The sequence below is a fragment of the Natrix helvetica genome (genome assembly GCF_964273705.1).
Source record: "Natrix helvetica genome assembly, chromosome: 2".
In the NCBI taxonomy this organism is placed as follows: domain Eukaryota; kingdom Metazoa; phylum Chordata; class Lepidosauria; order Squamata; family Natricidae; genus Natrix; species Natrix helvetica.
Window position 1 is genome coordinate 235,828,757 of NC_138552.1, and position 12,045 is coordinate 235,840,801.

At 39.1% G+C, this 12,045-nt stretch overlaps 1 protein-coding gene across 1 annotated transcript in view; it reads left to right on the forward strand.

Moving 5' to 3' along the window:
* Positions 1-12,045, forward strand: part of PLB1 (phospholipase B1) — a gene marked incomplete at its 5' end in the record, with an annotated part of 107,165 nt that overhangs the window by 30,264 nt on the left and 64,856 nt on the right. The window contains 3 exons of the mRNA XM_081940139.1: positions 4,077-4,128; positions 5,195-5,275; positions 10,777-10,842. Coding sequence (XP_081796265.1) covers positions 4,077-4,128; positions 5,195-5,275; positions 10,777-10,842 — 199 coding nt within the window. The remainder of the gene's footprint in view (positions 1-4,076; positions 4,129-5,194; positions 5,276-10,776; positions 10,843-12,045) is intronic.

The window sequence follows — 12,045 nt, forward strand, 5'->3', positions numbered from 1 at the left end:
ATTGTGTTGTGGAATACCAATTCTGTGCCTTATGAGTACAGGAGACAATAGGTAAAGAGAACTTCTCAATACAGAGATGATTATAGAACTTTTAAAAATAGATAGTTCCATGGATACATTTCTTACTGGCTTAAAGCATGCTTTTGCCTTATGTACTTAAACTTTACAGGTTTTGTACAAGGGCACTTTGTTCCCTATTCATTCTTTAAAACTTTACATCCCTATCCTAGAATATCCTGATATGCCTACTAATTTAATTCCCTGGTTTCTTGTATGCAAGCTGTCCAGTTACTGATTATGAAGAAGGGTCCTTATGCCTCCCTATAATTTTTAAGAATATATCATCTTAAATCAGCTCTGTCCAATTTTGGAATAATATACAATATTGGCATTACCAGTGCTTTTTTGCTGAATTTTATATGACATTTTTCACAGGTAAATATGAGAAACCCAATTTATATGATTGTCAGGAAGTTTGTGGAAAATTCAATCTCAAATAAATATAACTGTCCTAGCTAGTGGCAAAATTTAACAAATATTGTATTAAGGTGGATTTTCTGACAATTTGTAATATTACTTACTTATTGACTGATCTGTTCATTCATTCATATCCTGCCCTTCCCATAGAGAACTAAGGCAGCATATAAGTATTCATCCTCCAGCAATTTACCAACTTTTGATCAGAATGGAAGATATAGGATATGACCAGGGGTGGATTCCTGCTGGTTCTAACTGGTTCGGTAGAAGAGCTTCCAGAAATCTACCATACCGGTTAGAAGAGGTTCATCACGGAGCGCCTGCCCCGCCCCCCTCGCTCGCTTGCCCCGATTGTTCCATCGCTGCTCGCAGGCAGTAGCTTGTGCGGTGCAGCCGGCCTCCTAGGACCTCCCCTAACTTGCCTAGGAGGCATGGCCACCAGCAAAGCATGGGGGCATTCCAGGTAGTCCCCGCCCCCCACTGGTTCCCTGCCTCCCTTCCCGGCGAAGTTTTCCAAGGTGTGGTTTTCCTCCCATCCCTTGTGCCCGGCTCCCGCTGAGCTCCAGTAAGGAGGAGAAGAGCCTTTGGGGAGTGAAGAGGAGGAGGAGGGAGGAGGCACATGCGCGGGGCTATGACAGCTGGGCAACCGGCAACTGGTGGAGGCAGAAAGTTTCTCGGGAGCGCCAAGAACCTTCCTGCCTCCGCTGGACTTTGAGCTCTTCTCCGTGCGCTCCTCATGACTGCAATAGATGTCCAGAAGCAGCTTTTGTGGCTAATGGGGTTTGGGCTTCCAGCCCGACAGCCTCCACTGCTTCTGGACGTCTATTGCAGTCATGAGGAGCGCGTAAAGTCCAGTGGAGGCAGGAAGGTTCTTGGCGCTCCCCAGTTGCTTTCATGGCTTCCCAGAGCGCCGTGCTCTTCCCCACGTACTCCTTCACACTCTGGGAAGCCACAAAAGCAACTGGGGAGCGCCGAGAACTTTCCTGCCTCCACTGGACTTCGCATGCTCCTCGCGACTGCAATAGACGTCCAGAAGCGGCGGAGGTTGTTGGGCTGGAAGCCCAAACCCCATTAGCCACAAAAGCTGCTTCTGGATGTCTATTGCAGTCACGAGGAGTGCACGGAGAAGAGCGCAAAGTCCAGCGGAGGCAGGAAGGTTCTCGGTGCTCCCCAGTTGCTTTCGCGGCTTCCCAGAGCGCCGAGGACCTACCTGCCTCTGCTGGACTTCACGCTCTTCTCCGCGCTTCCCGGCGAGCATGCTCACTCACCTGCCGGGCTTTCATGTTAAAAATGTCTGCTTTGTTCACAAATGTAACTCTAGGCTCCAGCCAGGTCTGATTTAAAGCATGGGTGTATAACTGTGGAAACTTTAAGATGTATGGACTTCAACTCCCGATAATGCTGGCTGGGAAATTCTAGGAGTTGAAGTCCACCAGTTTTAAAATGCCAAGGTTGGACACCCCTGGTTTAAAGTGAAAAGAGGGGGTCAGAGCACAGCAGTGCTTTCAAAGACACTTCCCTGTATTATCTGGGCACAATTTGAAGAAAATCTCTTTCCCAAGGGAGATTTATAGCCTCCTGAGAAGCTGCTTGACGTTCACACAGGAGAGGGTAAGCATTTCTCTTGAGAAAGAACTTTTCCTCACAATGTGGTGGGACAATAATAAATGGAACAGGATTTCCAGCAGCTGCCTTTGGTTTTTTTTCCACCGCATTTTGATGGGCAGCTCCTCCTCCTCTTGTTGTGAAAGGGAAGAAGTCGCCTTGTTTTTAATTTTGGACTGAGACTAAAACTGTGTGGATCCTGATTGGAATATAGGTAGAGTCCTTGACTTACGACCATTTCTTTAGTGACTGTTTGCTTGCACTGAAAAAAAGGGGGTATATCATTTTTCACACTTATGACCATTGCAGAATCCTTGTGGTTACCTGATAAAATTCAGACACTTGGCAAGTGGCGTGTAGTTATGATGGTCATGTTGCCCTGGGGTCATGTGATCACATTTTGCAAGCAAAGTCAATAGGGAAGCCAGATTCACTTAGCAACTTTGGCTAGAAAGGTTGTAAAATGGGGCTAAACCAGGGGTCCTCAAACTGTGGCCCACGGGCCAGATACGGCCTGCCGAAGCCATTAATCTGGCCTGCGTGGGACCATGAGGCTGCCCCGCCCACATAGATGGTAACACTAAGAATTTACTTTATCTCTTTGCTGCCATCTAGTGGAATGTTAGATTTTTGAAGCTCATATCTTGTAGGTAATCCTAATGACTAAAACCACCAATGAGCTTTGTAGCAAAGTGGGAATATGAATCCTATCTTCCCAATCATACATTACATTCCAATTTAGGAATGGCAAACATGTGACCTCCCGGATGCTAACAAACTCAGTACCTTCTCTTTGAAGTTCAGCCAGAAAATGTGTCTCTTGCGGTTAAACACTATGCTACAGACACAGTTGATACTTATGCTTCTAACTGGTTACTAGAAGGAGTTGGCACAGTGCTGATCAGATCCAAAGTTTATACAAAGACATACTGTAATTGTATAGAATAGAGTACAATCTGATTTTAATTATTTGCAGCATTATCTACAAGTGAGGTTCTGCATATTTTTTAAAAAGTAAAGTGCTGGTATTTCTAACAGAATTTATTTGAAGGGTAGATGGGGGGATAGCCGAAGACATAAGTAGATAATAGATATGATAGTAATAATAAGAAGTAGCTACAATATTGGTGAGAAACTGTCAGGAGATATGTGAACTATGGATATAAAAGAGCCATTTTTATAACTTTCTTAAGCAGTATTTGACCATATGTTTTTCATTTGTGCATGATGTTAATGTGAGAACATTTATATTTTGAATGCTCTATTGATATTGTCACTCTATAATCACTGTTTCTGCATATCATAAAGGGCAGGGACAGCTTCTGGTGAGCATTATTAAATATCAGCTATCATAGCAAGGATTAACTATCTTTGAAAACAAAACAAGTACCTCCTTTTAAAATAGTTCCGTGAAGATGTTTTAGTGAGTATGTACAGTATCCTTGACAAAGAATCTTGTCTGAAACACATCACATTTTGAACCATAATATATTTACTCTGGCATTTGGATTCTTTTTCCTTTCTCCATTTTCTTCTGCAAAACACAGGATGCAATAAATCTACTTTATCTGGCAGAGACATTTTACAGAATCCTGTTGAAATCTCTGTAGAAACAAAGAGCAGACTCATTGCTCTGTATTCTATATGTAGAAAAACATATCATATGGGATATACACCAGACTAACTCTCTGTACACAGAGAGATCCAATATGTAGGTGCATTGCATGCAAGGTGTCAGTTGCCAAGTTGCTCAATCAAAAATTTGGTTACATAAGTTTAATGAAGTAACCTTTTATGGGTCATTTATATTAGCCTCCTTACCATTATTCATCCTTGTCCATACATTCCAAATTGCTTCATTGCTTCATTGTTTGCTTGCAAAATTCATCTGTGAAATAGGCTACAGTTTATTTCTGCTTTGTGTTTTCAGAATGACAGTCTGAACTGCTGTGTTGCTCCTAATATTTGCTTGCCTCTTTTATTTTATTTTTCAGTGAAATGATACAACAGACCAGAAGGCTAATAGATTTGATGAAGAATGATTCTGTAAGTTTCTGCTGATATGAACTTTTTTTTTCAACAAACAATTGTGACTTTTTATTGTTGACAGAGGGAAGATGAGGTTCTGTCTTTTTCTATCTTATTAGTGGCTGCTATCTTTAATTGTTTCACTGAGAAAAGAAATAGATTTGATTCTGTTTAACAATTTAAGGTCTTATTTGTAGCAACATCCTACCAACTTTGGCTGATCTCAAAAATATAATTAGAGCTGGACTTGAATGGCAGACTACATAGGAGATCCTAAGCTCATAAGAAAATTACAGAATTTAAAAAAAAACTATTCTGGAAAGAGACAATGTCAAACACCTGCCATAAACTATGTGATGTGTCTATGAAGTCATTTGGAGCTGAGTTTGGTTTGAAAGAGAATTTATTTGAAATAGTTTTAAATAAGCTTCATGATTTTTTTGGCATTCCCAATTAATCAGGCAACATATTTTTGAAAAATTGTGTAAGATAGTAAAACTATAGGAAGCAACTAGATGCCATCTCACAAGACATACACCACTTTTGATCTTGTACAAAAGAAAATGTTCCTAATTAGATCTGAAAGCATACATGAAGTCCCCACTCTCCTTAGTAGTTTTGTCCCCTCTGACCATTGAACAGGCAATACTGAAAAGTGAGCCCAAGATTTTCATAGGCAAAAGCTAACATTTCCCACTGCCGTGTTGGTGCAATACACTAGCATACCAATTACCATCAAATCAATTCAATGTACGTCTTAAGCCTGGTGTAGAGCCAATTTCATAATGAAATAGCATCCTAATGAATCAGGCATGGTGGCAACATTCTTAGAGCAGCAGTGCTAAATAGCAATTGGATTTCAAAGAGGCTTCTGTAAAAGAAATCTGTGATTTTTCATTTTACATAACTGATTAGTATATTAAAACAACATTAAAGATTGCTGCCTTGGTTTCCTAGCTACATGCTGGTCTAAAAAAAAACCAAATTGACTGTTCTCCTAATAATTATTCTATTAACTCTTTCTAAGATGTTAACGCAAGTATTTTTCTTTATGTCTGTTCTCTTCCTTTTCCTCCTAATACAGAACATAAATTTCCAAGAAGATTGGAAGCTCATAACCCTTTTTATAGGAGGAAATGACCTTTGTGATTATTGTAATGATTCTGTAAGTTTTCATATATTTTACAATTATTCCTACGTAATATATTTTCCCCAATTTTTTCCTCCCCCATTAAAAAAAAACTGTATGTGATCCTAATGCTTATTTCTAGATATGCTAGTAGGAATTTTCCAAGTGCTCAGTGGTGTGTGTGTGTGTGTGTGTGCCTGCCTGCATGTATGTTTGTATGAATATGATGTGCATAAAATCTGTCTTTCACATCGCTTCATTTAATATTAGGATTGTTCCATGTAATATCATGCCTGCTGAATAACGTTTGGGTTGACAATAGGAGATGGTAAGATGTTCATTCATTTCACAGGCAGCTATTACAAAAATGGCAAAAAGAAATCAGAAAGATTCTGGTAGTATCTTATCCAACCTGTATTAAATGGCATGAGTTTAGATGAGAAACCATAGACTAACACAGCTTGATTCCCATAGGATCACAAACAGGCAAGCTCTCCGTCCTAATAAGAAATTGAGGCTTAGACTTTACACTTCCACTCAAGAAGAATTACACTGGGATTGACTCAAAACCTGCTACTGACCCTTTCTTAGATCTTTTTAAAAAAAGAATTTTATTGGTTTTTAAACATTTATAGGGTAGAGAAAGGTAAAAAAGAGACATAGAAAATTTTGGCAGCTCCCGTGCTAGTGGTAGAAAGTTCCCCAAATCTCACAATTTTTACAATGTTAAAAATAACGTATAAAAGATAAGCATAAACAGAATCTTGTTTTACATTATATCAACCATATGTTCAACCATCTCTTTCTTTGTCACTTTCTAGTATATCAACAATTACCATAGTATTTCAAATACATTTATTTTTGTGACCGGACCCTTTCCAATATTGCTCCCTCCGCCCTGTCCCCAGATGGAGCCACAGCCCCACCCTCCTTCATATCTTGAACATTACTACCTTTTTCACCACCTCCCCTATTTTTGTCCTCTAGGAGAGAACTATGTTTTTTAATGAAGGCTTCTGCCTCTTTCACTGTATTAATTCTAATTCTATTTCCCTCCTCAAAAATCAACATTCCCTCTGGCAATAACCATCTAAACCAAACTCCTTTATTGTATAATTTCTTTGATAAGGAGGAATACTTCCTCCTTTTTTCCCTTATTTTTTTCGGAATTTGCTTAAGAATGGTAATTTCTTTATCTTTATATTTTAATGGTCCCTCCCTTTGGGCCCCTAGCACCTCATCCCTCGTGGTCCTCCTAAGAAACTTAACATGTACATCCCTTGGAACATTGTGTGTTCTAGCATATGCTGAGTTAATCCTGTAAACCAGATCCATATCCCACCACAACTGTTCTTTATTTCTCTTAATATATTCTGCTAAAATTGTACTCATAATATCCTTAAGATCTTCATTTTCTGTCTCTGGTAGGTTCTGGAATCTGAGAAGAAAGGACATTCTTTCAAGTTCTATTTTTGCCATAAAATTTTCCAGTTCTAAATTTCCCTTCCGGGCTGCCTTAACCTCCTCCCCCAATCCAGCTGCCCCCTCCTCCAACACCCCAATTCTTTGTTTGTTTTCTGTTATATGATGTTGTACACCTCTGAGTTCATCTTTGAGATCTGTCACCTCTTTTTTCAACTCATTTTGACTCCTCATAATTTCCTGAAACATTTGGTTAACAGATAGTTCTTTTGAGCTCTCTCCAGTCCCTTCTTGTTGTAACAATGAAGTAATTTTCGTCTGCTGCATGCTTGGACTGGAGGTGGCAGAAGCAGGAGCCGAGAATGACTTGCCCTTTGGTGGTTTTTGGGGCCCCATTTATCTGCGTTCAGGGATGATAAGTCTTTTACAAAGAAAATGGCGTCAGAGGAGTGCACAGCTGTGCCGGTCCAAGGCGGAGGCAAATCCAAAAGTGAAAAGTTAGTTCTCCTTCACAGTTCCAAGGCACAGAGGTACACCAGAAAGAGGAAAAGTCAAATAGTCAAAATTAATCAGGAATCCCACGTAACAGGAGATCACTTCCGGTTCCTGTAGGTGATGGACGTGTTGTCCGCTGCTCGTCTCTCTGGTGGGCTCCTTTCAGGAGCACAGGGGGCCCTGGAGGGGTCTCCTGCCGCAGGGCAGCTTGCTGGAATCCCCCAGACTCAGCGGCAGCCGGCAGGGGTGTTTCCAGCCTCGCCCCAGGAGCCGGGGAGCGGAGGGTGGGCATGAAACAGCTGCTGGCTGTCTGCCCTTTTGCCAAATGGGCTCCGGGAGGAAAGAGTTAAGCGAAAGAAGAGCGGCTGAAGTGCCGGTGGGGAGAGATCCGCCCTAACCTCCTTAATCATCATTAACAGATAAGCAGCAGACTATTGTAAGTTTTTGTTCAATCCAATTGAAACTGGAAGATTAGAGGGGGATGTTTCTTTCTCTTTACCCCCAACAAAGCGGCATTTGAACTATCTCTCTCTATATTGGAATGGAGAGAGAATAAAGGCTGACCTGCCACTTGTACTAACTATATGAGAAAGATTGATATCACAGCTGCAAGAGGTGATTGCTGAGCTGTTTTCTTAAAAGGAAAAATCTTTATGGAACTCCTTGTTCTTCTCCCTGCAAAAGGAGGAGCCAAGATGGCGCCCCTCCGTCTTCGTCTTTGTACTTATAAATGAAGCCTGCCTTTTGAAACTACCTTTGGAAAAATAAAAAAATCTCTGGTAATTGTCTTAATACCCCCTCTGAAGGTCCTTTCTTAGATCTTTTGTAGCTAACTCAGTGGAAACACTACATTGAACAGCAGCCATTCTTCCCTGGCACGATGGGCATTTTAGAGAGGGTGATAGTGGGCCATTGCTGAATCAGTATTTTAAAGAAAAACAAGTATATGTCTCCATGCAGGGCCTTGAGGTCATTCAACCTGAAAGTGTTTTTTATCTCCTGTAATTTCATATCTTTGAGAACTTCCACTGATTAGTATATCAGTGCTACTTCATTTTATAGATAATTTTCTGTTGATAAAGGCATACGCCAATGGAGCTGATAATAAACAGGCAAGGTTTGTACCTTTCTTACTTAATGACATCCCTAGAAGATCTGCCATTTGTGTAACTTGGATCAAAACACTGATATTATTTCCCCCTTTTTTATAGTTAATCATGATAAGATGGTAGTAAAATGCTTATTTATGAATGCCTCCAAATGATAAACTTTCTTTCTTTTGGCTCTTATCAGCATACTGAGAAATGTAATTAAATATATATTTCAGGGTTGGTTTTCATAGGTCTACTTTGGGAATGGTTAGATAGCATTTAAATGCTACTTCTAATTATTATTTTAGCAATTTTTTAAGCGCTCCTGATTTCTCCAACCTTTCAGACTCCAATGGGTTATAGGTTTAATTCTATTTTAGTCATGATCCATGACATGTGCAAACTGCAGCATGATTGGTGGTACGGTACATATTTACATGAAAGTTTTGCTCAGCTTTTAATTTTTGAGTATTTTTTATGCATTTGTTTCAGGATAAGCGAATTAAACAAATAAGAATAAGTACTACATTAAACTTTGCAAAAGGCCAAGTGAAGTAAATAAAATAATCTTATTTTTTAAAATTAAATAATTTTTATTAAACATATTTCAACATTAAAAACAACACACAGTTCCACTCGTTATAGCATTTCCGTATTGATGTCACTCATATTAACAGTAATTATATAGATTACTATACTATGTATTATATACTCATTTAAATTATAACAATATTTACAGATATATACATTTCCCTCTCTTTTTAATATAAATCTTACATATTCCTTATATAGTAGCTTTACGTCTATCTTCCAGCCAATTGTACCATATACTCCAGATTTTATAATATTCTGATTCTTCTCTATCCTTTATTCCATGGTTAACCTATCTATCTCTGCACACTCAAGTATCTTTCTTATTATCATTAGATCGGAGAGGGTGTTATACTGTTCTGTTTCCAATTTTGAGCAAAAATGATTCTAGCTGCAGTTAATATATGCAGTATTATGTATTGAATTTTTTTACTCATGTTTTCCCTTAATATGCTCAATAGGAATATTTCCGGTTTCAGTTCCATCTTTTGTCTTGTAATTTCTTCTAGCCATTTCTTTATTTTGAGCCAGTAGTCCCTGGCTTTGGGACACGGCCACCATATATGGTAGAAACTTCCTTGTTTATAGCTGCATCTCCAACACTCAGGTGAAGGCTTTGGAAACAATAAAATAATTGAAAACCATTCCATTATTGGAAACAACCCAATAATGATTGTATTCTAAATATACATTAAATATTATAGATGATCATATTTTGATCTGGTATCCTGGAAATTCAGTCCAAACTGTCCCATACCTGGTTTCTTTACATAGCAAATTTTAAGTAGTTCTTGTACATTCTGTGTCACGCTTTGAAAACACTACATCTGGCATAAATGACATGGAAAGGGGTCTGTTTTTGGAGCTGGTTGGTGTACCTTCTCCCACTCCTCTCCTTTCAGGACTTGTAGCTAGCATTGGTTTTCCCTTTTGCTGAAATGGTGTCAAGAGCTAGTCGGGCATGAACAGTCAGGTGAAGGAAGCCAAAGCCTTTTCAGCTCTTTTCCTCACAGTCTGATTTTTGCCCTCTGTGAGGGAGGGCAGAAGAGAGGCAGGTGATGCTGGTCAGGAAATAGCAAAGTAGATGTGGTGCAGCTGTCATATCTGGGCTTCAAAAATGTGGGTAACCGCTAGATGGCAAAGAGATATGGTCAATTCAGTTTTCTGCCATCTAATGGTCACCCATTTTTGTATAATCCAGATATGGCAGCCATAAAATGGCTGAAGAGAAGGACAACAGAAAACACAGAGAAGCCTAAGTGAGTGAGAGATGTATGAGACTCACAGGTCAGCTGTACCAGCTTTTCTTTTCTCTCCCTTCTCTTTCTTTTCTATACTCACTGCTGTCAGTCTGAGACATCAGAAAAAGAACCATGGTGATGCCATGGAGACTTTCCTAAAATTTTTAGGCAGAAATGCTCATAGAACATAAGAAACAATCTGGGCAAGGATTCTCTTTTTACAAAATAGTAATAATTGATTTACTATTTGGAAAATTCTGTTTGTCTCCAGACTATATTGTTCTTCAGACCGTTCTTTTCTGAGGGTGCAGTTTAATGGTTTCCTGAGGTAAACCCTCTGAAATGAAAGTGATGTGAGGTGTTCCAGAGATGCTCCAGTTGCAAAACAAGTTTCATTTGGAATGCTATGTTCAAAACACTTTGAACTGCTTCTTTTCACTGCCGATCTAACATGGTTCATATTCAGATTGAAGCTCATTACTACTTTTGATCCAAATACTGTGTCTGGGCGATTCAAAACAACTGGATTATGTCAAACATATCGTGGAAAGAAGGCCATTATGTCATTTGTGAAAGATGCACATTAGTATACATTGAAACTTTCAATTGCCAAATGTGCATAAATAGTGATGTGGTAAGAAAGAGCTACTAGTAGCTTATTTTGCACAAAATTCATCGTTATCCTTTTCTTTTATAGATACAAAGTTCTCCTGAGTACTACATAATGAACATACAGTCAGCTCTGGATTTACTCCATAAAGAGGTATCAAAGGAGTCTCTGCTAAAAGGGGAAATGATTGGGTGAATTATTAGAATCAATAGTTTCTTTAAGACAATGATTTCCAAGTTGCAAGGATTGCCTGCAAGAATACTTCAGGGGAGTATTGTAACTGTATTGTAACTGCGAATATAAGGGGCCCAGACTTCATAAGATCATCAAATATTGCAAAAGAAAATGTTCCCCTCAAAATCTGGTGAAATTTTGGCATTCTTTATTTCCATATTTTTTTAAAAAAATATATTCAATTCATTTGCATTTGCATTATTGATTCCTATTTTTGAAATGCTTCTCAAAAGCTTTTTAGAACTGCCACCATTTTAAATGTCTTTACAAACAGAAACTGGCATACCCATGTAAAAGCAGTAGCAAAGCTCGTTAAAATAGGGGACAGGTAAATGAGCACCTTTGCAGAGAGTATTTCAGAGCAGATCCAAAAAGAGCAAAACTCAGATGGTAGAGACATTCCAAAAGAAATGTGTGCTTAAAATCTTGGTATTGTTATAAGCCAGGGGTGTCCAATCTTGGCAACTTTAATACCTGTGGACTTCAACTCCCAGAATTTCCCAGCTAGCTAAAGTTGTTAAGATTGGAGACTCCTGTTATAAACCCATGAGAGGGAACGCAAGTCCCTCAGACACAGGGTTCCTAAGTCATGAGTCCTACAAGTCAGACAGAGTACTTTGACTTGGATCTAAGTTTTCTGATTGTGATGTATAGTCCTCAAAGCAGTCATGGGCTCTATCTATGGCTGTCGCATGCTTTTCAGTATGCCTTGCCCCTCAATCTTTAATTGCACTTATGGATAAGCATGATTCCGATTAGCACTCATGGATATACATGACTGCCAACTGAAATCATTCATCTGGAGATCTTTCCTTAGAAGTCTTAATAAAATCAGCCAGAGAGATAGAGAGAGAGTTATATTTATAACTTGCTGTTTTCCAAGGGATCTTTTCCTTAAAACTTTGTCCACTGAAGCAGAAAATAGTGAGCCTCAATCTTCACTATTATGAAGATTGGGTTTAGAAGAGGTTTTTTGGCTTTCCAAAGATTGGACACACCATGGCATAGCATAAGAATTCTGCCTTCAAGGCAGGTGAAAGAGATAAATACAATGAGGCTAGGGCCAATGTAAGGAGAGGCATCAAGGTAGCTAAACAAAAATATAAACATAAGGTGGAAAAC